The sequence below is a fragment of the Mustela lutreola genome, chromosome 1 (genome assembly GCF_030435805.1).
Source record: "Mustela lutreola isolate mMusLut2 chromosome 1, mMusLut2.pri, whole genome shotgun sequence".
In the NCBI taxonomy this organism is placed as follows: domain Eukaryota; kingdom Metazoa; phylum Chordata; class Mammalia; order Carnivora; family Mustelidae; genus Mustela; species Mustela lutreola.
Genome location: NC_081290.1, coordinates 270,626,684 through 270,653,608, shown reverse-complemented (window position 1 = coordinate 270,653,608; position 26,925 = coordinate 270,626,684). Strand labels below are relative to the sequence as shown.

Here is a 26,925-nt window from a genome sequence, read left to right as displayed (position 1 = left end):
TCTGAGTTGTTGCAAAGACTGAAGCCTCGAGTCAGGGAGATCTTGGGTCTGTGATTCACCCAACACACTTAGGAGCAATCCTGATCTGTAGTTCTAGTCATTCATTCATTCGTTCATTCACTTACTCATTCATTATTGGCCATCACTGCCTGACGGGTTCGTCTGGAAGCAGGGCTGGTGGCACTGGGGGCTACAGAGGGGCCTCGGGATCAGAGTTGTTCCCTTGGTAATCAGGACAGCTCTGCCGCTGAGAGCTCTTGCCAGCCAGGTAATGTTCCCTTTACTTCCGTGTAAAGGGCACAGCCTCTCCCACCCAGTCCCAGCTCCCGGGAGGGCAGCGAGAGTCTTCTTGGCAGTCAGTGCTCAATAAGTATGTGCAGCTGCTGCTCCACAACCAGGGGCGTTTTCTACTCTGGGACACCTCATTTTGTAGGCGGAGGGAACAAGCCATGGAGAGGTTAAGTAACTTGTCCCACAGTCACCAAATGGCTGAGGTAGGATTTGAATCTGGGCCCTTGGTCTAGTCCCAGAGACTGCTTGATTAACCCTTCAGGAACTAATGTGGAAAGAGCTCAGACCCAGAGTCAAAATGCCCACCTCGCTAGAGACCCAGGGCAACCCCTCACCTCACCCCCACCTGCCCTATTTACTTATCTCATGAAATGGAGCCTGTCATCAACCTTGCCCTTCTGTCCCCACCCCCACAACCATCAGATAAGATGAAGAGAACCAGGCATTTTTCTCAGAAGGAGGGTGCGTGGTGGTGGGATTTGGGGTGAGAGACACATTACTGGTCACAGGGGGCTTAAATGAGCCCAGAGTGAGTGGGGGCATTGTTTGTAGGAACCTGGTTCTTTTAGGCTGAGGGGCTCCCAGAGAGCCTCCAGGACCCCCAAGCCACATCCTCCCCCTCCTCCCCCCACAGGATGTGTAGAGATAAAAGGTCTGACAACCATGCCCCCCACCACGTGTCCAGGAGTCCCAGATAAGATCTTAGTCCCATGACAGTGCAGTTTAGGGCAACATCGTGGAGACCAGATTTTAGGGTGGAGGATGAAGAAAGTGGGTGTGTATGTGGAAGGGGTGGCTGTCCTATGGAAGGGGAGAGAAAGGTGGGTCAAGGCTGGAAGCCCAAATCAAAAGTCCCTGACCATCATCTATAAAATGGGATTAATCATGCCGCTTTCGTAGGTTGTTGTGAGAATCAAATGAGTTAATGCTCGAAACTCCTTGAGCACACGGTGCCTGGCACGGAGCGGGCGCTCAGCAGATGGTGACCATTGTTGTCACTGTGTTCCCTCCACACTTGGGCATCTACCAGCCAAAGCAGTCCCTTCCATTTTAGACACTGGCCTAGGCCCCAGGGGATACCCCGAGGATATTTAAGACAGTGTGGTTTGCCAACCTATGGGGGTGTTGAGAGTCTCACGAAAAGGGGCGCAGTCGTCAGAACTTGCCAAGAAAGTCTTCCTGCGCGGCGATTCTCCAGCGCCTTCTCCCGGGGCCTGAGCGCGCCCCCCACAGGCAGTCCCTAGTAAAGCCTCGGCCGGGGAGCCCCGGAGCCCAGTGGCCCCAACCCCTCTCCCCCTCCCCCCGGGCGGCCACCCTCGGGGGCGAGGCAGCCGGCGCGTGGGAGGGGACGGCGCGCCATTGGCTTGCGCGCGGGACCGAGAGGAGGGACCAGCGCGGGCCGCCAGACTCGGGTAAACCCCGGCCGCGCAGGACGCCGCGCGCAGTCCCGCCCGGCCCGGCCCTGCCCTGCCCTGCCCCGCGCGGGCGGCGCGATGTGAGGCTCCCGAGGGCCCGAGCGTCCCCTGGCTCGCCAGCTCCGCGCAGCGCCGGCGCCAGCATGCGCTAGGAACGTAAGTTCTGTTCCCCGCCGCCGCCTCCGAGCCTCGCACGCTCCCCTCCCGCCGCCGGCCGGTGCCTGCGCAGCGCAGCCCAGCCCGGCCCGGCGGGGCTTCTGCCGCCCGCAGGGACCGCGGCAGACCTGGGGACCCCGTGCGCGCCAGCTGGACGCCCCAGGACCTCTTGACCCCGGCGGATAATGCCGGGAATCCAGGGGTCGCCTCCCGCCCCGCCCCCCCCAAAAGGCGCAGCCCCGGAGCCCCTTCGGTTACCTCCCTTGGCGATCTCCACTCGCACCGCCCCTCCCTCTGCCTCGGTTTCCCTTTCTACCCCGTCTTTCTCCCTTCGGTGTCTCCTCCCTGTTGGACTGTTGATTTCCCCCCCTGCCTCCCCCTCAGCTTCGGAGCACGAGAGAAAGAGCCAAGAGCAGTTTCTGTCTCCCTGGGGTCTGACTGTTGTCCCCGCGCTCGGTTCTCTGTCCCCTCCCCCCACATCGCCATTGTTCCCCGGTCCGAGGAGTGCGCGGCACAAACTTGCGAGTGCCCCTCCTTCTGCCTTCGCCCCCGCAGAGCCGCGGACCGCGGTGGCGGAGTTCCCGCTGGCAGGACCTACTGGTTCGGCGGGCTGTGGGGGCGTCCGGCAGCCCGGAGCTCCCCGCCTGGAGTCCCCCAGCTCTCAGGCCCGGGTCTCAGAAAGTGGGTGAGTGCCTGGAGCTAGGAGATAAAGGACACAGTGGCGGAAGAAGAAGCCAGACCGGGAGAGACCCTGGTCTCCCGGGCCTGCGAGGGAAGGAGGGATTGGGGGTGGGGGGAGGCAGAAACCGTGGCCGCGCCTAAGACCCAGTTGTTGGGTGGGAGGGTCCGGGAAGCACAGGTGGAGACGGACGCTCCCCAGTCTCCCCTAAATCGCGCGCTCAGCGGGAAGGGGGCAGTGTGGGGCCATCGGCTTGGCTCTCGGTGGGCTGGGGGGTCCCTGCCAGGAGCAAAATAGTCGCATCCACCTCGGGGCGGGGTGTGTGGGGGTGTCTATCGAGGAAACGCCGGAACCCTGCGCGCATCCCGGGCGCGCCCCACAGGGTCCGGCGCTTGCGTTGCGTCCCCTAGCCCCGCCTGCCCCGCCTTCCCCGCCCCCACCCAGTGCCCGGCTCCCGCCGCCCCCACGCGGCCTCAGGGGAGCGGGTTTCTTCTCTGGAGCAAGGTGGGCGGGGGCAGGAGTGGCCCGAGGCCGGGAACTCGGGGCTCCTCTGGAGCCCAGCGCGGACGACCAGTGCCACCTCGGTTTCCCACCATCGCCCCGCGCTTTCTGGTTGATTTCCTTCAAACTTTCCCTGGTGGGGCCGTCCTGCTAGGAGAAGGCATCACGGCCACAGGGATGCCCACCCCAACTGGGCGGCCTCTTGGACCTAAACCTCTGGTGGCCCGTGCAGAGGGGGTCAGGACCCTCTGCAGACCCTCTCTTCCTGCGAGCTAGAGATCCCAGGGACACAGAGTGGAATGGGGTGGGAGGTGCTGGTGGAGCGCCAGGAAGGAACACTGTCCATTCCTTAGCGGAAGCCTCACACTAGCCCCACACTCAGCCCAGGAAGAGGGAAAGTTTTTCTTGTTGGTTGTTAGGACATAAGGAACTGTATATTCACCAGGTCTCTGTTTTCCTGTCTACAGAATGGGCTGCCTGGTCCCGGAGGTCCCCTCTGACTCCATTAGCTGGAAGCAAGCTGCCCTGACCTCTCTTTTTCTGCCCACACGCTGTAGGTTTAATCAGTCCTTATAAATTTGGGGTGGAGGGCTGAGGCCCAACCAAAGGCCTTCGCCCATGTCTGGCTGTCAACACCTGTTGGATGCCTGCCTCCAGGCTCCAGCTGAAGCTTCTCCAACTCTGTACTTTGCTGCCTTCCCTCTCCCCAAATCTGAGGATAGGCCCCCACCAGCTCTGGAGAAAGGGCCTGCCCCTCACTGTGTGAGGGTAAGAGAGGGATGAAATTAGCAGTGACCTCTGATATACATAGTTCAAGACTCTTCTTTACTTTCACTGATTGAGCAAATTGTGGGCCCTATACCAAAGGTGGTTTAGTGAACCGAGTGCTGGACAGTTCTGGGCACTGGGAGACAGTTGAGAACAAAACAAAGACTCTTTCCCTCATGGAGCTGACACTTAAAAGGTAGAAGGACAAATAATAAAGTAAATTATTTAGTGTATTGGGAGGTGAGGTGGGGGAGTTGACTGTCTGGAGTACTGATGCCAGGGGTGGGGTTTCCATTTTATTTATTTAGTTTTTTTTTTTAAGATTTTATTTATTTGACACAGAGAGAGAGAGAGAGATCACAAGCAGGCAGAGAGAGGGAGGAAAGCAGGCTTCCCGCTGAGCAGAGAGCCTGATGCGGGGCTCGCTCCGATGACCCCGAGATCATGACCCAAGTGGAAGGCAGAGGCTTAACCCACTGAGCCACCCAGGTGCCCCGGGGTTTCCATTTAAAACAAGGTGGTTGAGGAGGTCTTCCTGAGGAGGTGACTCTTGATCCAAGGCTTTGAAAGCATGAACTGTGGAGATAGCTTGGGGAAATAAAGATCCTGCAGAGAATGGTCTGTGCAAAGGCCCTGAGGCTGAAATGTGTCCGCCATATTTGAGAAACAGTAAGGAGCCACTGTGATTCTCGTGGAGTGAGGGGGTAGGGCAGAGCTAGGAGGCAAGGCTGACTGAAAAGGGGTGATGCATGCCGCTTTTGCAGTTGAGGGAAGTGGTGCTCAGCAATGACATGTAAGTCACCCCAGGACATGAAGCAGCAGGATGGGGTACCTGAGGTTCTGCCTCCTGGCCCATACTGTTTGCACTTTCTCTGTATCTCAGCTACTCACTGGGAACACCGATTTACATCCCTGCCAGGGTCAGGCCTGGCCAAGTGCCAGTAACGTGGAGGGGAGCCATGCAGTCTTAGTACCTCAAGGGGATCTGCAGCCTTGCCACCCATCCATCAGCCATCTCCCCAGTCTCCCTGCCTATCCGTTGTGAGCGCCTTGGGACAATGTCTTTCTCCTGACACGAGTGACCCTTGTTCCCTTCCCATTTCCTTCTTAAGTCCACCCCTTGTAAACACCCCATTCTGCATCCGCATACAACCCAGACTGAAGCTGGTATGGTCAAGGGGGAAACTGAGGCAAAGAAGCTGAGTCTCTTAGCCTGAGAATAATACCAACAATGTTATTACTGAGCATTCGCTATAAAACGGTTGCCATTCTTGGTGTTTTTGTGCATCTTCTCATCAGTAGGTGGTAGGTGTGCTTATTACACCCATTTCACAGCTGAAGAAACTGAGGCCCAGAGAAATGGTGTCACTGGCCCAAGGCCATGCAGCGAATAAATGGTAGAGGCAGGATTTAAGCACAGGCCTTTTGAGTCCTGATCTACTCCTTTGACCCTGAGCCAGAGCCCCAAACCCTAGGGGAGATGGTTGGCCCTGGACTGTAGTTCTAGCCCATAGCATCCTCGGAAAAGTACAGGGACCTTTCTGCCTGCCTCTCCCAACCCACCCAGAATTTTAGAGAGAGGTAGGAGGCGCGATGGTTGGGGGTGGGGGGGGATGGCGTGTGTCTGCTACCTCCTCACCCCAGCCCTGGCCCCAGGGCAGCCAGAAGTCAGGCTGTCCCCATGGTCATGGCCCCCATGGGATTTGGAAGCACCAGCTGCCTTTGAGAGCCCTGACATGGTCCCTGGGCTGGTGCGGTTGGGGGGACGGGCCCATTCCCGGTTGAAAAGAATAGAAATTCCCCTTGTGCTCACCCTCTGCGTCAGCAGGGATAGGGAAAAGCCCCCCCCCCCCCATGACATCTGAATGGTGACAGCTGCTGGTCAGGGGGCTGGATTCCCCCTTTCCCACCACCCTCAGACCCTGGGGTGTGAGGCCCAGGGAGGACCCCTCTTCTGTTCTGTCTGTCTCAGCCTTTCTGGCGTGCAGGCGTGTTTACTTTCAGTCCCTGAAGCTCTGGAGATGTTTATTTGTGATGAAAAGTTTGGGCTTCCCTCTGCCATTCTGGCAATTAGGCACCTTCAAAAGAAAGAGAACAGTAGATAAATCCTGTGTGTCCCCGGGGGCAGCCAGGCAGCTGGAGCTAGGGCCTCGTGTCCTGTTGGTGTGTGGATTTCAAAGCCACATTGTTGAACGTGATGGAGACCACACTCTCAGTTTTTCTTAGATGAGGCGACTGAGTCCCAGAGTAGGGCCCTGGTTTTGCCGTGGTGGTAGACAGACTCTCTGGGGACCTCAGCTGTCCTGTCTCCCCACTGGGCACCATGCCAGCTTCCGTGTACCTGGACATTCTTGGAAATGGGACATGGAGTGCCTTCTTTTTCTTGAGTCGGGGTTTTGTCTCAGGGACCAGGTCTGTCCCCACAGCGGGATTCAGATCCTGCCCCCTCCTCTCCACTGCCAGGGCTTGCCTGCTGCCCTGCCCCGCCCTTCACATCCACCCTGAGCCCCAGGGGTGGGGGGTGGGAGGTGGGGGTGAGGCAGGTGATGGATGATGCTGGCAGGGCTCGTGGTCTGCTGGAGAGGCAAGGCTGACTCAGGCGGGCTCAGCCTTTAGAATAAGTCTGCTCTCGAGGGACACACCGCCAGGAAGCTCTGTGGCGTGTAGCCTCGCCTTGGTTTGGTGCTGTCGCCCCGAGACCCATGTGACCAGACCCGCACCTGGGGGCCACTGCGATGACGTCAGTCATGACGCCAGTCACGCATTAGTGAAGCAAGCCCCCTTTGTGTCCTGTGACTTCCTAGCTTGGCTGTAATTCTGCCCTCGTAAGTCAGGCAGCGTGACCCACATTTATAGCACAGGAATGGAGGGTCTTCAGGCTGACTCGCCCCACGGCCTCAGGCTGGTAATGAACGTGGGTCTATCCACGCCCACACCCCCTCAGCACAGCCTTTGAGATGTGAGAGTCACTCTGCCTGAGGGCTCAGGCTGGCGGGTTCTGAGTTGGAGGTCTTTGGAGGGGCCTCTGGGCCAAGGAGCTGATGGGCCGCCCCAGGAAGGGGCCACGGGGGTGGATGACGGGGCCTCTGGACCCTCTAGCCTCCCTGGCCTCCCTGCTGGCCCTGGCTCCTTGCCTCCGCTCCTCTCGCTGCCCCCTTTCCTCGTTGCCCTGTCCCACACCCGGTTTCCAGCTATTTTACACCACCGTGATAAGAGAACAATGGGTCTCCCTGCAGCCCTTCCCTGGTCCTGCTGGGGTCACAGGGCCTTAACCCAAGGGATCCTAGACCCCAGGAAGGAAGGAGTTCAGATGCTGGCAACCTGCCAGGGGCTTTCAAGAGGCCGATGTGATGAGGAAGATGGCTTAGGGCTTAGTTCTTCCTAGAGGTCAGGTTTACCAAAGAGCACCCCAGAGCCTGCACACACACACACACACACACACACACACACACACACACGGGCTTCTCTCAGGATGTTATTTACAGCGTAGTTAACTCGCTCCCAGTGTCAGCTCTGCAGCTCACCCTGAGAAGCTTGAGTAAGTCCCTCGGGCCTTAGTTTCTTCCTCTGTAGAGTGGGGATGACAACACAGCCATTCTCACAGGGTTGTTGTGGGGGCTGCCATGAATCTCTGGTCTGGAAGTACTTGTTCCCTGCCTCCAGCCCTCGGACAGATGCTCTCGGGGGCAGTGTCTACCAGATGGGGAGGGATGGTGTGGGGGGCATGGTCCCTCCAACAAAGGGTCTTATTGGAAAAGGAAGTCGTTCTTGGCTGTGACGCTCAATGCAGCAGCAACTCCCCCCTGCATCACCGGGAGGCTTGGCAGCTGGTGGGTGTGCAGGGCCTCGGGCCCCCTTCCTCCGCCTCCACCCTCCCCCCACCCCCCCACTGCTGGTCAGGTTTTTAAGTCAGCCCTCATGGGCACAGTCTCCATGCCTGATGGTTTCTATGGAAACCAGGCTTCCTGGGAAGGCTGTAGTGGGGTAGGGAGAGGTCCTTTAGGACCAGCAGGGGAACCGTGCTCCTGCCCCACCCGACCTCCTGCCCTGGCAGGGCCTAGGCAGCCTGTCGCATAAGCAAGGACAGCAAGGAGTCTGCAGGAGGGGCCAGGCCCCTTGACTGCCCTTGCTCAGCGCCTCGTCACAGCCCTGTGAGCTAAAAACGAGTACCGTGGTTTCCACCAAGGCAGAAATGGAAGCTCAGAGTGGTTAGGAAACTTTTTGAGGTTACAGACAAGAGAAAAACTTGAAGTTTGAGCCCAAGTTTGCCTAATCATTGAGTATATGCCCCCCTGTTCTCCCCTGACACCCACACCCCTGGTAAGCCTCTCTGTTCCTGGCCTCTTGTCTAGTCATGACCCCTCTGTCTTGCTGCCATGGGGAGCTCTTTGGGAATGTTCTTCCTGGGCTCAGATGTCCCTGTACTTGATGAGAGGGCAGGTAGGGGCATGTGGGGGGGCAGTGCTGCAGGGAGTCAGACCTTGGCCAGCACCGGGGAGGGGCACTCTCCACCCCTTCCCCAACTCATGACTTGGTGACAGGTATTTGGTGAGCTCCTCACACGCCGGGAAGTGTCCCAGACTCTGTGAGCAAGACCTACAGAAAGCCTGGCCCTGGGATGCTGGCCTTCTAGTGATGGCCACAGCGTTTTGCGGAGGGGGCATGGTGATGTCTCACCACACTGTCCCCGCCCCCGAGTCCTGACCCCCACATTTCCTGGGCACTCTATGGGCCAGACCCTTTGCCAAGACCATCTGTACCTACTCTCCTATGCCTTCAGCATTCTAGACCCACGGATCTGAGGCCACGGGCCAGGAGGAGAGGTCAGATTTGAAGCCAGCCCGCCTGATTGCAAAGCCCCTTTCCTGCCTGTGCCTGCCACTGGCTCCTATGTGGCCCTCTCTGGGCCTCAGCTTTCTGCCTCGTCCAGTGTGGGTTTGGAGCCGAGCCTCCACTTGGGCCCTGCCCCATCTGAGTGTGATCCCCAGTGTTCTGGGTGGGTCCCACTGCTCCCTATGGCCCAGATGTCACTCACTGGCCTGTGCTGACCGAGCACCCCCCATCCCATCCTGTGTGCAGAGATGCGGAGGGAAGATTCTTGGGCCACATAGCAGCCCTGCCTTCAGATCACGGGGTCTCTAGGAGTCAGGTGCCTGTGACAGGACTAGGGATATGGCCTGGCAGTGGGCCGTGGCCGTCTCCAGGAAGACCCAGAGAGTCCAGGGGAGGGAGAGAGAGGCTGTGTCCCGGGAAGGCCCCTGAAGAACAAGGATGGTCGAGACCGGGAACAGAGCGCCAGGAGGACCTTCCTGGCTGGGCAGTGGTTTTAGAACTGTAACAGCTCTGAAGAAGAACAGGGACTTGCTGGCTTTATTGGGAATCAAGGTGAGAGAGGCCGGCCAGGAGCAGAATGTAGAAGGTCATGAACTTGGGCTCTGGGAGCTGCAGCTACATTGTCCTGGTTCCTTGCTTGGCAGGTTCTCCTCCACCCTCCCCTGCCCTTAGCCTCTGGCAGCCTGGCCTGGGGGAGGGGTGAAGCCCCGAGGGCCCTCCAGAGGGCAGCTGGAAAGGAAGCCACAGCCCTATCAGGCAGGCTTTTTCCATTGTGCACCTCTGAATGGCTGAATGAAGAAAGGGAAGTAGGAGTGGGGGGAAGCAGGCGGGGCACCCCAGGTGTTCCCTCTCCTTAGCCTCCAGCACTTGTGCAGAGAGAGTGTTCTCATTAACCCCATTTCCCAGGGGCAGACACTGAGTCTGGGAGAGCTGCGAGGAGCAGCCCGAAGCCCTGCGGCTGGTAAGAGGGCAGACTCAGGACCTCAACGCACCTCTGGTCCAGCTGTGGTGCAGGGAGTGGAGCGGGGGAGGTGCCCTCTGTCTCCACTTAGGTTAGAATGAGGCCGGCCTGAAAACACCTGTGGAGCGGGAAGGGGAAGAAAGTTCAAGGACAGATCGGAGGGGGCCGTGTATGTGGGTTGCCTTGAGGGGCCTGGCAGGTGCGTAGGGTACTGCAGCGGCCGCCCTAGGCTTCCTAGGCAAAGCCTGGTGCTGTGGGTGAAGAAGAGACAGAACTCAGTGCTCAGAGTGGTTAGCTGTGCTGAGACAGGTGCTGGGGATCATACTCCCTGGGGATTCCACTCTCCTCAGGAGGCCTGCCCTTTGGGGGTGATAAGCTCCTTGTTGGGGGCTGGGCTCCGTAGGAGACCACAGTGGGCCCCACCAGCCCAAGTTCCTGATGGAGGTGCCTGTGGATAAAGACTGTCCCTCCTAAGAGTCTTGCCGGTGTCCGATGGAGCCCAGGATGCTACAGTCCCCTTGCCGTACCCTGTCCCTGGAGGCCGGCACTGCCAACCCCCAGAGCCCTTGCTTTGCAGATTGAGGCTTGCAGTGAAGAAGGGAGTATCCAGTGTGTGTTGGTGTGGAGGGCTCTTTGGGCAGAGGAAGGCAGCTGATGCTTTGAGCAGGGGTCCCTGAGACAGCCTGGGATCTGGTGGGCTTGATCCAAGTGCCACCTTATGCTGCAGGATGGAGATCTATGCGTAACTGTCAAACTCCGGAAACAACCCAGATGTCCTCCAGTGAGTGACTGGATAACCAACGGGTCCATCTACTTTGTGGAATATTACTCTGCCTTAAAGAGGGCCGGACAGGGGAAGGCGCCCAGCAGCCCCGATGAGCCCCTAGCGTTAGGTGGAATGCAAGAAGCCGGTCTCAAATGGTTCTAGTCTGTATGAGTCTATTTATAGAACGTGTTTGAAAAACAGAGCCGAAGCTAGAGGGACGGCCCACAGATCAGTGGCGGCGAGGGGCGAGGGGGGGGGGGAGAGGGCCAAGGCAGGTGTCCCAAAGCGCCGTTGGTCGTTCTCTGCATCTCTACACTGGCTAAAAGTCTTGTAACTGCAAAACAGCAAAAAAATGTTGGTTCTGCAGTATGTAAATGAAAAAGATGAAAGGCCAGAGGGGAGGCCGGAAAAGGAAGGGGGGCGAGGGCCGGGCTCCCCGGTGCTTGCTTGGCTGAGGGCAGCAAGGCCCGGTGGCTCCCAGCTGTGGCTGGCCAGCTCTCATGGGCCATCTGGAACTGGTCCACTGGGCGGCGGGAGGGACGCCGGGCTTGTTGTTGCCTCTCTGGAGTCACAAGAAGTTGTGGGAAGTGCTGAGGCATGGGGACAATGCCTGTTCCCCTGGGGAACAGTGTGGTTAAACCCTGCATTCTCCTGTGGGGCTGGTCACCCCCGCCCCCATCAAATGGCCTTGGGCATTGGAACTGCCTTCATCACCACCACCGGCCACCTCCGTGGCCCCGGTGGTGTGTGGGGAGGGGACCGCATAGCGACCCCTGCTTCATAGATGAGAAACTGAGGTCTGGGGGCTGAACATCACTCAGCGGAGACCCCCGAGACTGATCTGTGTGGTCAGTTTCAAACTGGAGCTGCTTAGCTACTCCCAGGCCTTACCCAAGTCTAAAGCCACATTTCCCAGGCCCCCTACAGCTTGGTTCTATGCCCTGGGGTTTGTTTGGGTGCTTTGTTTTGTGTTAAGACACTGGGAGGCTAGAAAACCAGAGGGGACCTGAGGCCATCTCTGCCTCTGGCAGCCCTGATCCAGGACTTGGAGGCTGAGACTTGGTTGGGGCCACACACCACTAAGGTGGCAGGGTGACTGCGACCAAGGTCCGGCAGGCCCAGCAGAGGGACGCGTGATTTCTGAGCCTTGTCTGTAAGTGAGGGTAGTGTTCCGGCCTTCCGGGAGGGTGGCTGTGGGCTTCTATAGAATGAGGTGCCAGGCATGGAGTGCCGTGGGGGGTACTGGAGTGACTCAGCCCGTCTCTGTTGGACTTCGTTGAGCTTGGTTTCCTCCTCTCTGGAATGGGTGTAAATAGTTCCCATCGCCTGCCAGGGATAGGGGGGGGTGCTATGAATAGAGGAGCCCAGGGCCACCCCTGGGCCAGGTTTTGGAAGCCTTTGGCTCACTGGGGTCAACATTTTTGTCTCCTTCACATAGGTTTTGTGCTGATTGAAGGTGAGGACCAGCAGTCAACTCATCTCTGTGTCTCCCAGCCCAGTGCCAGGCACACAGTAGGTGCTCAAGTCCCAGCCCGAGGTGGAGCTGGGGGGTGGCTGGGAGGTGGGGATTGTGGGGGATCATGAGCAGACCCGGGGTAGGGAAGAAGCCGGTGGTGGGTGTCCCTGACAGGAAGGGGCCCAGAACTTTTGCCAGCACGCCAGGCCATCCTTCCTCTGGCTCCGTTGGGCTCTGGAGACTTTCAGACCTGGCAGGTTTGAAGGGGGTTGTCTGCGTGACAGGGAGGGAGGGCTTGTTGGGCAGAGAGATGATCTGGGAAAAAATTCAGTGTGGTGCCTGGACCCCAGGCTTTGGGCAGATCTGCCCTCTTCTGGCAAGACCGGCCCGGACTCCTCTTTGCCCCCATCTCCCAGGAACCTTTGGATGTGGTCTCCTCTGGGGCCTGAATGCCTTTCCTGGGCCCACACCCTCCTCTAGGGCCTTCTGTAAGGCTCCACCCCACCTGATTACTCAGGGTGTGCCGTGTCCATGGAGGCCAGATGGGCTCACACAGCTGGAACGGCTTTCGGGACATGCTCGCCCACCCATTTTATAGATGAGGAAGCTGAGGCCAGGGAGGGGAGAGACTTCCCCTCACAGCCAGCTGGTTAGAGAGCTAAATACCAAGCCTGGGCCCCCCAGAGTTCCAGCTGCTGCCCCAGGCTGACAGGGGACGTCTCCGCAGGCCCAGGGGTCAGGTCTGGCTGCCTCTGAGGTCTGGAAGCTGGACAGGACCTGTGGCTGAGGCAGGTGTCTCCCCTCAGCCCCTCTGCAGACTCCAGCCTCCAGGGCAAGATGGCGACCAAGCAGCCCCCTCCTCTCATGAAGAAGCACAGCCAGACGGACCTCGTGAGCCGTCTGAAGACCCGCAAGATCCTCGGCGTGGGCGGGGAGGATGACGACGGGGAGGTGCACCGCTCCAAGGTGGGCTGAGGGGTCCGAAGCCGTCCTCACCCTGCGGTCCGCCTCTGAGCCCCCATCTGGGGAGGCGGGTCCAGCCTGCCATTCGGGAGAAGAGCAGACGCGGTCTGTGAAGCTGTGGGAACCCCGGGACTTGGCTCATTATTTTTTTTCTAGGAACTTCATGGAGATATCAGGGGAATAATGACGAAAAGAAAGATCATTAGAATGAATTTCATGCTTACTGTGTGCCCATTGCTGCGCCTGTTGGTTTATAAATCTGATTTAATCTGGCTAGTCCTGGGAGATAGTTATGAACCCATTTTATCGATAAGGAAACTGAGGCTCAGAGAGGTCAAGGACATGTGCGAGGCCACCCCAGGCAGGGGCACAGCCAGGCTTTAAGCCCGTGTCCAGCTGAACCCTGAGCTTTTATTCCTACCACCATATTTTCAGTTTCCTGTAAGCTCTGGTGTCAAGAACAGGCAGAGGGAGGGGGCCTCAGTGTGACCCTCCCAGCCTGGGTGACACTTTGGCTAAGTGGAAGTACCCAGGTGGGTCCCAGGGGGGCTCAGGGAAGGGAGTGAATGGGCTGGGGGTGCCCCTGACCCCCTCTTTGTCCACAGATCAGCCAGGTCTTGGGTAACGAAATCAAGTTTGCCGTTCGGGAGCCTCTGGGGCTGAGGTGAGCGTCCAGGGTGCATTTGGGTGGGTGCCTGGCTATGGGGTGGGGTGCTGCGTGAGGCCCCGCCTCGTCAGTTTCATCCCTGTCTCCCCATGCCCGTGACTCCATCTCATCTCATTCCCTCTCTCTAAAGCCAGCCATCGCTGGACATCTGGCTGGGGAGGAGAGGGTCCCCTGGGCCCTGCGGGTGGCAGTGAGGGGGGCCTGGCTGTGACTTTTCTCTCCACATGTCCCCAGGGTTTGGCAGTTTGCTTCCGCTGTGCTGTTCTCCGGCATTGCCATCATGGTGAGCCCCCACCCCCGCCCTCACCCCTGGCCCTGGGACCTGGCTCTGGGCCTCTTCTGGAGGTTCATTCCCCGTCCTGGGGCCCCTGCTGCCTCTCCCCCAAGGCCAGCATGCTAAGGCCCTACCTGTCAGGGCTCTCTAGCCCCCTCCCGAGTCCCAGTCCTTCCCACCTGAACCCTGCCTGTTCTGGAGCATCCTAGATCCCAGGACCCATGTTCCTGACTCTGTGCCTCTGGGAACCTAGAGCCTTCTGTCCTGGCACGGGGGTGTGGGGGAGAGTCAAGGCGCTTCAGCCTGGCTTCCGGGGGGAAAGATGTCCAGGAGACATTCCAACTTTCCCCTGAACTGCCCACCCTGTCCACAGGCTCTGGCCTTCCCTGACCAGCTCTATGATGCCGTCTTCGACGGAGCCCAGGTGACCAGCAAGACCCCCATCCGTCTCTACGGCGGGGCTCTCCTCAGTGAGTGTTGCTGGGGCAGATGTGAAGGGCAGCTGGGGCCCCACAGAGACTGAGAGGAGCCGGGGAAGCCTATCTTGGTGGGAAGGGGTGGGGGGCTCCCCTCCCCTTCTCAGCACACACCAACCCCCTTCAGCCCGAGTCTAGCTCTGCTGGGTGTGTGCTGCCATCTTGTGGCCACTGCTGCAATGTACCCAGTGCACGGGGTGGCGTCTTTGACATCATCTGGGCAAAGGCTTCCTGAGGGCTTACTCCCTAGTGCACCTCCCCTCATCAGTCATCAGGGTGCAGAGATGAATGAGGTCCTGGCCCTGCCCTCCAGGACCTTGCCGCCTAGAGGAGGAGACAAAATCAACACAGTGCAAAACCTCTCCCACTCTTGGGTCTCTCCCGTGAACCATCCTGTTTCCTTTCTGATTTGAGTCACACATGGTGCCTGGTAGGAAGCTGAATTACAGCTTTTAAGGCCTCATCCAGGTAGCATTACCCCCTCCTCTCTGAAACATTATATGGCTTCCTTTTGCCTGCAGAATAAAGGCCCAGTCCTGTCACTTGGCTTTTGGGGTGGTCTGTGGTGTGGATCCAGTCTCCCTTTCCAGCCCTGCCTCCCTCAGATCCCACAGTGGGCCCCAACTCCAGCCCCATCTCATGATGCCCAGCCCCCCCCCCCAATGTCGGTAGGCCATGCCTCTGTAGATGCAGTGTCCCCGACCTTGTGCTGATGGCACTAATATCCATCCCCCAAGTGTCTGCCCAGGTACCAGGGGTGGAGGGCAGGGCCTGGCAGCAACTGGGATACCTTTAAGCCCTTCACTCAGGCAGTGGGAGACCTAGGGTTATAAGGTTAAGCTGGATGATGGATGAGTTTTCATTTGGGGAGTGTGAGTAGGGATGGAGGATGTGGAAGTCTGGGATCCTGTCCTGGCTTTGAGGGGGTGGGTGGCTCAAGCTGCCTGCCCCCAGCCTGCTCTTTGCCCTTGACCGCAGGCATCTCCCTGATCATGTGGAACGCTCTCTACACGGCCGAGAAGGTTATCATCCGGTGGACTCTGCTCACCGAAGCCTGTTACTTCGGGGTCCAGTTCTTGGGTGAGTCCCAAGGTGGACAGAGAAATGGGGAGACGGATGGGGTGGGGGATATGGGCAGGGCCGCTTGGCCCCTGGCTCTCCAGCTCCCCCGACTTGGCTTCCAGGAGGGGATGGAAATCTGAGGGGGAGGGGTGCACATGGCCGTGTTTACCCGTATGTGTGCACCCCTGTGCTCACACACCTGAGACGTACCTGTACCTTTTTGAACACACACACCCACATACATACACACACACATACATATGTCCACAGCTTCCCACACGCACGTGCACCTGCAGCTTTCCATAACCCATCACTCCCTTGTGTACCCAGCATAGGTGTGACAGCGCACACCCAGTGTGGCCCATGTGCTCCCTCTCACCCCAGCATCTGTCCCGCAGGGGACTTGGGACCAGATGTGTTCTTGAGGCCCGGCAGCTGGCAGGAGACCCCAGCGCAGCAGGTCATTCTGTGTTGGGAGTTGTGACACACACCCCTCCTCTGACCTCTGTCCCTTCCCGGTCTTTCTCTCTCGCAGTGGTCACCGCCACGCTAGCTGAGACAGGCCTCGTGTCCCTGGGGATCCTGCTGCTCCTGGCCAGTCGTCTCCTTTTTGTCGCCATCAGTGTTTACTACTATTACCAAGTTGGCCGAAAACCCAAGAAAGTCTAGCCCGTTGCTGGGCTAGGGGGTCCCCGTGGGGCAGGGAGACCCTGCCTGGGGCCTCGGTTTCCCTCTGGCTCCTGGAAGGCAGGAAGGACCCTGCCCTGCACCAGGCCTGCCCTAGGCAGGTGGGGCCGCTCGCCTTCCTTTCCTGCTGGGCACCCCCACATGCTGTGATCTCCTGGACTTTCAGGCTGAGGGAGGGACAAGGCCTCGGCACCTCTGCCCTTTGCCCCACACAGCAGCACCTCCCTTTTTTTGGGCTCTCTTGGCCTCCAGATCCCGTGGATAGACACTGACCGAAGAGCTTGAGTCATGGGTGTTGGGCTAAAGAGCGGATTCTGGCCCTTCTGCCAGGACACCCTTCTTTTGTTTGGGAGGGGTGCCCAGCTTCCCTGTCCTCCCCGCACCCCCCACCCCCACTCTAGTGCCCACACAGCTGAACGTGGCTTCTGTGTATGCCTCGAAGAGCTGGCCACTCAACCCTGCGCCCATCCTCCTCGGTGTGGGCCCTCCCCACCCATGGGAGCTGCCGGCCATCCCTCCGCACACATCCCTGCCCTTCCCACCGCCCCACTGCGGGGCTGACAGGCAGGGACCCCTGAGAGACCGGCCACCTGCAGCTAGAGCCCTTGCCCAGCCCCAGCCTGGCCACCACGGGCTCTGTGCTAGGGCCTTGCTCTAGGCTGCTGGAGGCACTCAGGAGTCCCCTCCCTCCAACTGGCCTGGGTCCAGAGGCCCCCAGCAGCCTCCCCGCAGGCCGGCCCCGGCAGTGGGCATTAAGGACCCCGTGGAGGCTCCCGTGAGTGACGGGGTTTGGAGAGGAGGAAGAGAGAGAAGCAGCAGCAGCATCTCCTGGTCCCTTGCTGTGTCCTTCAGGGTCTGAGGTGCACTTGGCTCAGCCCCTCACCTACCCTCAGCCTCTCCCCGGGGTGCTGCCCCCGAGACCCGGCGAGCTGGGACTGGGTGTCCTTCCAACTCAGCAGGGAAATGAAACAAATATTTCCACAGGCCGCGCTCACGTCCCCCACCCCAAGTGCCCCGGAGGAGGCTGACCGGCGGCTCCCTCAGAGCCGAAGACCCTCCTGTCCTGCCCCCGCCCACCCCGCCCCCATGTGCGTGCCCCTGTTGTCTGTCACTTCCCCTGCGCTCCTTCCCTCTGGGACACAAGTGCGTTCACTGGGCATGGTGGCCCTCGTGTTCTGGTGACAGCGTGGACAAAGGCAGCCCAGGGCCCCACACTTGCTTCTCCTCTTGGAATCCAGTGTCTTGGGTGGGGCAAGGCAGCTGGTGGGCAGGGGATGGCCCAGCTCTGGCTGCCGCCGGCTGCACCTGTGCCCGGGAACCTGGCTGTGCCCGCAGCCACGCATCTGGTCCCTGGCACAGCTGCGGGGCTGCTGCAGGTCCACAGCTGAGGGTCAAGGCCAGGCCGCTGGTGACCAGCTGAGCAGAAGGGAGAGGCTGGGCTCTTCCCTGACCTCCGTCTCCTGCCTCTGTCGCGTGGTCCGCTACTCAGAACCCAGCTGCTTGCTTACGAGCCCTGACCAGGCAGGGCACCCGCTGCCCCCTGGCCACACTCCTGTCCTCAGTCCGACCCCAGCCTTTTAAGGCCTGTCTCATCCTTTGACGGCAGATGGGTGGTTTGTCCTCGTCTCCAGTGGGCATGATGGATCGGTGTCCCCGGGGTCGATGGCAGGGAGGTAGAAAGTTCCAGCTTAACTGTGGGGCTCTGGGGGCTGTGCTGGCCTCACCCCCACAACCCCCCCTCTCCCCGCTGGGGTGCACCGGGGCAGGCTGGAGGGCCGAGCTCAGCCTTGCCCCTTGGGGTTTGGTCAGGAGGGCCTGCTGGGATGGCTTGTGCTGCTGGCTTAGACATCAGAGCTGGGCCCAGGGGGAGGGAGCCTGGCAAACAGCCAGTGGTCTGGGGACATGGGGGGTGTGGGGGACACTAAGCAAGGAGCCATTACTGGGATGGGGGCAGTGACAATGGGGAGGGGGGCCCATACATCTGAGGAAACCCAGGGTGGGCCCGTGCTCCACCCTGAAGGTTTGTGGAGACACCCCCCCCCCCCCACAGCCCACCACTCTCTATCCTTGCCCCTGGAGCCCAGCGCCCTCCGGCCAAGCTCCCTCCTCTGCCTCTCCCACCCCGCCCAAGCAAGACCACCTTTCTTCACAGTCACTATTTATTCTTCGTTCCTTCTTTTTGTAAGAAACGGTCACAAAAACCAGTGCAAAACCATCAGTGTGGGTGTCCTGTTTTATATTACAAAAAAATCCTCTTGATATAGAATATAAAAAGGGGGGGGGATCACAGGAAATAAACATGATAAATTAGCGAGGAACATTTACAGTTTTCAAAATAGACTTTCGACCTAGGACCCATGAGGGAAAGGGAAGAGGGGGCTTCTGGGAGATGGGATGCTGGGGCCTCGGCTGGTTTAGGGTCTCCGGTCTGGGCCCCTTAGGCATGGAAGAATGAGAGGGACAAGAGAGCCTCCGAAGCCCTCAGACGGCTTCTGTTTCCCAAGACGCACGCGCTCTGGAGCAGAAACCTGGCTTTCAGGCCAGGCTGTGTGTGTGTGTGACCAACAGTGGGCCTCTGCAGCTTGGCTGGAGGAGGTCTCCTTAGAGAGGTATCCCCACCCCCACAGCCCCGTGGCCCTGCAGCCAGACCACCGCAAGCAACACCTGTCCTCGATGACAAGTGCTGAGTCTGTATATGAACCGGCCCAGTTAGATCGAAGTGCCTGGGAAGGGGGCAAGCCTGGACTGGGACTGGGCTCTGTCCTTCGCACCTCGGACCGTCTGCGAGGCAGCCTTGCAGACGGTCACGGCTGGAGACTGCCCGCTCTCCCTTTCCAGCCCCTGTGTGGGCAGTGGCGGACTCGGTGCTCCGTGGTACCTTTCTGGAAAACTCTGGGGGATGACGCTCACCATTCGCCCTTGAACCTGCCTCAGCCTGATGTTCCTCTGGGATCTATTCTGCCTCCCACGGACCTTCCCGGGGCCGACAAGAGGTGGGAAGAATGGACACGACTGGAGATGGGAAGGGAGTGCATGCCAGAGGCCAAGCCCTTCTTATCTTGAAGGTCCCAGATTCTCCTGGCTGGTAGGGGACTAGAGGGGACCAGGAAGCCTGAGATGCCCCCAGACTAGAGCCACACAGCTGCCCCACAAGACCCTGAGTCCAGCCAAGCCAGCTGTTGTTACTTTTGCTAAGCTCAGACCAGCCCTTTGCCTCTGCCAGGAAGCTGGAGCTGAGCATGTGGGCGGGGGTGTGGGTCTAGAGAGGAGCCAAGTCCAAGGCCCTGCTCGTGCTGGGCTGGGCTACCCGCTAGCTGCAGGGGGCTCTGGGGAGTTCATGGCCACACATCTGGAGTTCCAGGGATAATATGGAAAGCCCCTGCTTGGAGACCAGGAGCAGGGCCTGGGACTGGGGGACGGGGGCAGCATAAGGATGGGATGGGGAAGGGGAGAGACGGGGAGGAGGTTAAACCCGATCTTTACAGCAGGCACAGAGCTCAGGGCTGCATCTGTAAAGGGGGCTAGTGGCAGAGCCAGGAGGCATGGGGCTCCAGGCACAGCCCTGCCTCTCCTAGGGGCTGGCAGGCTGGGAGGCTGGAAGCGGACACAGGGTCTGGGATCCAGAATGGGTTCTCCCCAAATACTGAAGAGGGACTGTGGGGGAGGACAGCTCTGTGTTGCCCCTCCCACTGCCATGCCGTCACTAATCAAGCCTTGATTGTCTGGCCAACACCACTGATCAGGATGATGCTGTCCTTCCCCCCTCCCCCAACCGTCCCCAAACCTCCCATCCTCTGAACAGGCCTGGCAGGCAATCCTGATTCACTGGGGTGGAGGGATCTTGCGATACAGTTGCCGACACTGGTCTAGAATGCACAGCCTGTGTTTGAGGGACTGGTCTGTGGGTGCTGTGTGGGTGTGGGTCTAGGGGAAAACACCTCCCTACCTCAGCCTGGAAGAAACACTCAGAAGTGTGCTAGGGCCCATGAAGGGACAAGAAGCCATTTGGCAGCAGAAATGAGGTGTCTTGGAGCTCTTTAGCCTGGAGAAAATGGGGATTGGGGGAGGCACTGTGTGGCCTTAACGCTTTGGGGAGTGAGGGCAAGTGGAATGCCACAGATGGAAGCAGAGAAAAACAGAGAACTCTCATGTGCACTGAGCTGACGCTAAGAAGTCAAAGCAGTCCAAAGACAAGTCTGTCTCAGGAGGTAGAAAGCTCCCCGTCCTTGGAGGTATGCAAGAAGAGGGTGGTGAAGTCTTGGCAGAAATCTTGTGGAAGATATCCAAGTCTCAGTTCTGGGAGGGGAGAGGAGAACCAGATGGTCTTGGGGATTCCTTCCAGCCCTGGGAGTCACAGAGTTTTGGGGGAACAGGGAAAGGGCTGGGCTTGTGGGAAGAGGTGGGCAGTGTAGAAAAGTGACTGTAGTGTGTGTGTGAGAGTTCCGTGTCCCTGGGGGCTTAGAAAGAAGTATGGGGAGGTGGGAAGGGAGCAGGGAGGACAGTCCAGAATTTTCTTAGCTGTGGAGCTGGTAAGTTCTTGACCAGCTTGCTTTCTCTCTCCTGGGGAAGCCAGGATGCTGAGGCCAGGGAGGGGTGTGAGCAGCAGACCTGCTGGGACCTACAGAGCCCTGGAAGGTGCAACAGGCAGCCAAGGGACCACTGGGTTCTTGTTCAGAATTGTCATGCATATACTGTGTGACTGAATGAAAAATGGCCCCTCTCTGGGCTTTCTGGATTATGTGATCCAACAGATGAGGGAAGCAGGGACTCTGCCAGCTAGGCCACACTTGGATCCAGTGTCTGAAGCCCATTCTTGACCCCAGCCCGAGGCAGGGACAACGCCATCAGAGGACAAGAGGTTGAACGTAGGTTCCGAGTTCTTAAGGACAAGGCGACCGAGTCTCCTTGGGGCTCTGGGGGGCTTTGTCGACCTCTGAGAGCTGCGTTTGTCTTTTGTTGGCTAGATCTGCACTTTCTTGGCACCTGGAGCTGAGGAGAAGGCCCAGGCCTGCGACTGCCAGAGGCTGGTGGGACCGAGGAGGGAACCTGGCCCTGGAGTTCCTTTGGTCTCTAGTGCAGACAGCTTCCTGGGGTTCAGGCGCCGGGCCCCTGAAAAGAGCCCATGGCACCCACCCGGAGACCAGGCAGGGTCTAACAATCGTAGTTTCATCTTCATTTTCTTGTTAAAAAAATAGCTATTTTCCTCTGCCCCTTCTCCTGCCCACTTATGGTGATTTCACCTCCTCCCCTGGGGCCAAGGGGGCAGGGGCGTGGGGTAGGGGAGGGCGTCGGGGGCTGGGCAGTGGTGGTGGGTGAGGCTTCAGGCTCCAGGCCACGCCCTCTACTGGATGCCCCGGAAGAGACACATGGCAAAGATCATGGTGAAAAGCTGCAGAAGTAGAAGTTGGCTTGTCAGGCTGGGCTTCCAGCCTGGCACGCGGCTGTCCCCTCCCAAGGGGAAGTAACCATCGGCCCAGCAAGGGGGCTCACCCATCAATGGGCACACTCCTGCGGGAGGATCCCTGGGGGCAAGCACCTTTTGCCAGCTACTGGCCCTTGTTGTGCAGCAGAGTCATGGAAAGAAGTGGGTTTTGGACATGGGTTCAAATCTAATTCCTCTATTTGCTAGCAGCAACTTGGGCAAAAGGTTTCCCTTCCTGAAGCCTGAGAGCTTCCTGTGCACCCAGCCCAGTCCTAAGTACTTTCTCAGAAATCTTCAACAGAGCGGAGGCAAGACACAGAGAGGTCATGTGACCCACCGAAGGTCACACAGCTGCAGGTGGGGGAGCTGGGGGTTGGGTCTATGCTGTGACCCTGCAGCCCATACTCAGAAGTTCCGTGCACTCCCCTTTCTAGCTCTCAGGAGCGGGGGAAGATGTAGCCCTTGCCAGAGTTGAGAGCACTATGACCCAACACCGCACTAGGGCCCTGGGTGGGAGGGGGTTCGGGGGTAGGGCAGGCAGAGACCCAGATTCAGGATGCCCCTCTGACTAGAATGGCTGAGGCCCCCACAGGCAGGGGTCTTCTTGCGAGTAGCAGAAGGGACAGTCCCCAGACCACAGACTCAGGGCCAGATCTCTGGTTGGGGAAGCGGCGTGGGCAAGGTGAGGCTGGGACAGCGATACAGAAAAAGTCCTTTTTTGGGAGCAGATTCCTGCCTCCCTTCGGGGTGCAGCTAGGCTTGTGGGCCGGGGGTGAGGACAGCAGATCAAGAATACAGACATTGTCTAACAAGACTCTAGAACAGCTTGGCCAGGCATGGAGTCCCCACCCTCTGCCATCCTTATGATGCCCAGCCGCAACCGCGGCCTGGGAACAGAGTAGTAGTACCATTTTGCAGAGGAGTCCTCTATAGCTCAGAGGCCCCTCTGGGGAGAGGCAGAGCTGGGAGCCATCCCCAAAAAGCCCATGTCCTTCCCCAGCGGGACACATGCCTGCGATTCCCGCAGTCCCAGCAGATTTATCTGTCCCTTGTTCATTGTGTCCCCCTGCTCTATGAGAGACCTGCTTTACCTGGAACGATGCTGGCATACAGTAGGGGCTCAATCTATGCTTGCTGAATGAACGAATAAATGACCCCTCCTCCCCCACATCCCTGGTAGTCTCCAAAAAACTGCTCCACCCGGGGCTGGAGGACGCCCTGAGAAGCTGAGCAAAGTGACATTTCTGGTGAGGGGCATTCTGGACACCTACTCTCCCCCCTCCCCCCACCTGTCTAAGGAGGCACAGGGAGGCTGTGGCTCGGGCTGCCTGACTTTGTTTCCCCGCCCGCCCAGGCCTGGCTGAGGCCCAGGAGTGGTCTTTCCTGGAGATGGTCAATGCCAAGTCCAGGAGCTGGCGGGAGAAGGGAGGGGCAGCTCCGTCCGTTGGTGGAAGTGCCACCTCGTGGCGGTGGTCAGACTCTGCAGACTCTGCAGCCGCCTCCCTTTCATTCAGAGCTGGGAGTCACCACTGCCCCTGGCCAGGACTGGGGCGAAAGGGGTTCATTAAGACTGCCCTTGTGAGGTCTCAAGGCCCCAGAGGCCCTGAGCCTCCCACAGAGAAAGGGTCTGATCTGGACGCACAAGCCGCAGCCCCTCCCACAAGGCAGTAGTGTTGATTCTCGTTAAAGGGTTCACTCTGGACCTTGGGGGAGGCTTAGCCAGAGAGGAACAGGGACGGGATGGGGGGTGCAGCGGGCAGTGGGAGGAAGACTGTGGGATGACTCTCAGAGCCTGCCAACTCACTGCTGGAGGCTTGCTCAGATGAGCCCAGAGTCCAATAGTGACTCAGGCAACAGACAGACTCAGCTGGGCTTCCCACACCACAGTCCCTGCAGTGAGGGACCCATTGGGTCCTAGATTTAGGATATGGAGACTGAGGTGGGCTGGGAAATGCAGGTTATGGGGGATCTCCCCAAGACCCTGTGTGTGCCTTGCTTTTGGGGAGCCAGAGAAATGGGGGGCTTTTACTTACCTCGATGGCCAGCACCCCTATGGCGAGGGCTCCAGCCAGGTAGACGTAAGTTTCAAAAGTGTTGAGGATCACTGTGTAACAGCCCTGGGAAGGAAGGACCAGAAGAGAGGCCATAACTGGAGACAGTCTGGGGTCAGGGGCCAGCATCAGGACCGAAGTATGAAGCCTGGGAACTCTCCTGGGGCCCCAAAACTCGGGCAGCAGCAGGCTTACCCTGTCAAACCCCTGTTGGCACCATTGGGTGGGCCTCCCCCAAGGTCCAGAGCCCCTCACTCCAGGCCCCTCTAAGCGGATGGATTCCTGTGCTATTACTGATCTCTTAAGCAGTGCTGGGGATACACACACTGAGACAGAGGTGGATATAGACACATGGAGAGAGCGGGAGTGGCCCTTTTATTGCCCTCACCTTGAGCTAGTCTTGCCCTGCTCACTGTGCTGCTGCCCTACTGGCCTTCCTCTGTTGGTTCCTGGAGCATCCCATGTTCTTTCCCACCCCAGGGCCTTTGCACATGCTGCTCTTGCTCTCTGGCTGGAATGCTTTTCCCATGCCAGGAAAATGAGGATGTAGCACTTTATTTGGACAGTTACAGCAGCCCCCACACTTACAACCTGCCAGGGAGCACGTGGGGGAGCACTGGGGATAAAGGAGAGAAATGTGATGCTGTGGGGAGAGAGGGCTTAAGATCACCCAGAGAGATGGGGAATATGGATGGTTTCCTATTTGTGGTCACCCCTCTGGCCTGGACTCAAGCTCTAGCAAGGTCATCATCTACTGGGAGACCCCCTGATTCGTTTCCAGCAGGAGAACAAACACATCCCTGACCTGCCCAGGTGATCGTCTTGACCCAGGGAAGGCTGAGAAGAGCCAGAGAAACTGCTCTGGTGGGTTTGACTCTGAGTATTCATCATGGGTCACCTTCTTGAGGGATTTCCTTATTTGTGCTCATTAGAGGTCAATGGTAAACAGTGGTGGACTAACTCAACATCCACAGAGGAGTGCCTTCTGCTTCGGCCCTTGGTGGCCATGGAACCAAGTCCTGGCTATCCAGGTCTATACAGATGTCCACTGGGGCTTTCTGGGAAAGACAGTGGTGCCACACTTTCCCTTCTCTCTTGTCTTAAACATGGGTGGGATGTCTGGAGCCATGGCAGCCGTTTTGCCACCAAGGAAAGTCCACAAAGATCATGGAGGCCAGGCTTTGACAGACAGGACAAAGCTACTGATGTAATGGGGAAAGCCATTGCCTTCCAGAATTCTTGCTATGTGTGAAACACAGAGGGCATCTGCACGAGCCCCTTGAGGTGGGCTTTGGTGTCCTTGCATTCAGACTTTTGTTTACTGATTCAAGATTGTGATGGGGATGCCAAGGAGAAAAGGATTCCAGAAAAGGATCTCATGAGGAACAGAAGCACCACGAAGAACTCAGGAAGCTGCACAGGGACCTTCCCAAGGAGCTCGGATTCCAAAGTCATGCCCGGGAGACGGAAGGGGGTGTCATCATCGAGGATGAGCCCAGAAATAGGAAGCTTACGAGGGTGAGACTCTACAGGAACAGGGCCCATGAGGAGCCTTCCAGAACAATCCACAGGTGGCCTCAGGACATTGGTTTGGCTCTGGGCGCCGGGCATCCCAAACAGCAGGGCCTTAGACAAGCTAGATGTTCCTTTGCCTTTTGTAGGAAGCTGAGGTGGTCCATGTGTTTTGTGGAGCTGTCCGTGGCCCAGACTCCTCTCATAACGCCCTGACATCCTAGGGGGACACCCTCCTTGGCCAGGTCCTGGGGCAAAGGAGGAGGGACAAACCCAGGGCTTTAAGGACAGGACACAAGTGGTACCCTTGTACCACTTCTGCTCGCCTCTCCTTGGCCACTGCCTGGTCCCCTAGCCTCGCTGCTGAGGAAGTAGGAAGTGCTGCTTTTCCCTGGTGGCGATGGCATCACGCCACCTTTCCAAAGAGGACAGCCAGCTGGCTCTGCGATGGTATGAGGAAGCAGAGGTCCAGAAAGGGTGTCGTGGTCTAGGCCTGCTGGACCTCAAAGCCTGAGCCCTCCCCTGCCTCCCCTCCTTGTCCTGAAGCCTCTCTGGGAGGCTGAGACCCAAGCCCCTTGGTGGCCTTCCCTGCCCCGAGCTCACATGGCCTGATCCCAGGGCCCCTGAATGTCGTCGTCTGACACCACATGTGCGGGGGGAGGGGTGCTAAGTTCCAAGCTGAAGCTAGAAAGACTTCATCAGAGGGCCAGGGGCAGGCCTGAGCATGTGCCCCCCCCCCATGGGGCTCTCCGAGGCCTGCCCTGTGGCCCCCATCCCAGTCCCTTCCAGCTTGGCATCTGGTTTTCTTTTTTTTCGTGATCATGACCATGTGAAATTACTTCTAGTTTGCTCCTTGGTTAGCATGAGCTTCCTTCAACAGAACGTGAGCCCCTTGTCTCCCGCCTCCTGCTGTGTCCCCTGCATCTGGAAGTCTCCCAGGAGAGCCTCAAGAGAAGCCCAATCAAGGGAGGGGTGTGGGGCGTGTCCTGGGCTCATCCTTGTTCTCCCCCTGACTCCCCCTGCCTGGTCTCTCACACCCACACCCACGTGTTCCCCTCTGTGGGAAGGAGGCACCAAGTACAAGGGCACAATTTGTCTCACAGCGGGAGTGGGACGAGGGGCAAACCAGGTGCCGTGTGTCCCCCAGAGATGGCACGTGCAAGAAGGAAAAGGCATTCCTCCCAGGACCCAGATAAAGTCCTCGGGTGGCAAGAGATGCAAAGAGTCTGATAGTTTCCCTGACCTTGGAGGGGAACCTTGCCCCCTGGGGGTCAGAAGGGGCTTCTATATGGCACAGAAGGTGAGCTTCCCCCAAAATAAGATCTAAGGAGTCCCCTCTCTGTAATTCAGTTTGGGCTCCCAACCAGCACTGTCAGAAGCTCAGGGAGACCCCCGCCTGGAACACAGCGGAGTCTCAGCTCCCCTTCAGCCCCAGACCAAAGGCCCACTCCTCCGGCTGGGCCAGCGCAGCCTCATCTGCTGCACTGATCCTTCTACTTTGGCTGGATCCCAGGGGCTTCCTGGCCCCACTGAGGAGTCACCTACGGTGACCCACCTCTCCAGGCGATGGCTGGGGTGCTCCAGGGCCCCGTGCCAGCATCTCCCCCCCACCCTCCACCCAGCACTGGCCATCCAAGGCCCCCTGCCTGGGGGAGCAGGGCCTGGTACCTGCTTGTTCAGGAACAGGTCCCTTCCCAGCAGACACTCCTCCCTGCTCAGCAGGACCCCATCCCGAGTCTGCGGTTCTCTTCGACAGCAGGCCTCGGGCACCTCGTCACTGTCCAGAGTCAGCAGTCGGAAAACTGATGCAAACCGGAAGTCTTCGGGCCCATTGACGCCACAGCAGCCAAACTAGGAGGACAGCGAAGGGAAGAGTCTGGGAGGGGAGGTGGTGGGAGCTGGGCCCAGGGGGCAGAGGTGGCCAGACAGCCTCCCCCGAGACTCTCATAAGGCAAGGAGCAGAGTCAAGACTCAGCTAGGGGCTG

At 58.8% G+C, this 26,925-nt stretch overlaps 2 protein-coding genes across 8 annotated transcripts in view; one reads left to right on the top strand and one right to left on the bottom strand.

Moving 5' to 3' along the window:
- Positions 1 to 1,613: 1,613 nt before the first annotated feature.
- TP53I11 (tumor protein p53 inducible protein 11) lies at positions 1,614 to 18,173 on the top strand. Of its 2 annotated transcripts, none has more exons than XM_059140500.1 (8): positions 1,614 to 1,862; positions 11,809 to 11,882; positions 12,633 to 12,792; positions 13,395 to 13,453; positions 13,691 to 13,739; positions 14,104 to 14,200; positions 15,185 to 15,286; positions 15,804 to 18,173. In XM_059140500.1, exons 3-8 carry the CDS (start codon positions 12,664 to 12,666, stop codon positions 15,935 to 15,937), a joined length of 570 nt encoding a protein of 189 aa, XP_058996483.1. In that variant the 5' UTR covers positions 1,614 to 1,862; positions 11,809 to 11,882; positions 12,633 to 12,663; the 3' UTR covers positions 15,938 to 18,173. The 2 variants fall into 2 exon arrangements, with proteins under 2 accessions (XP_058996483.1, XP_058996484.1); XM_059140501.1 differs by lacking the exon at positions 1,614 to 1,862 and adding an exon at positions 2,407 to 2,547.
- The window catches only part of TSPAN18 (tetraspanin 18), a 178,235-nt gene continuing 169,406 nt past the window's right edge, over positions 18,097 to 26,925 (bottom strand). For all 6 annotated transcript variants that reach the window (XM_059140438.1, XM_059140478.1, XM_059140456.1 and 3 more), the window contains 3 exons: positions 26,609 to 26,791; positions 23,411 to 23,494; positions 18,097 to 21,344 (listed from right to left, as the gene is read on the bottom strand). In XM_059140438.1, the coding sequence (XP_058996421.1) occupies positions 21,297 to 21,344; positions 23,411 to 23,494; positions 26,609 to 26,791 (315 nt within the window). In that variant the 3' untranslated portion in view covers positions 18,097 to 21,296. The remainder of the gene's footprint in view (positions 21,345 to 23,410; positions 23,495 to 26,608; positions 26,792 to 26,925) is intronic.

Coding starts and splice junctions, on each gene's coding strand:
- TP53I11 (XM_059140500.1), top strand. CDS start 12,664: ATGGCGACCAAGCAGCCCCCTCCTCTCATGAAGAAGCACAGCCAGACG. Junction 13,740..14,103: donor TCTCCGGCATTGCCATCATG/GTGAGCCCCCAC, acceptor CCCTGTCCACAG/GCTCTGGCCTTCCCTGACCA. Junction 15,287..15,803: donor CTTCGGGGTCCAGTTCTTGG/GTGAGTCCCAAG, acceptor TCTCTCTCGCAG/TGGTCACCGCCACGCTAGCT.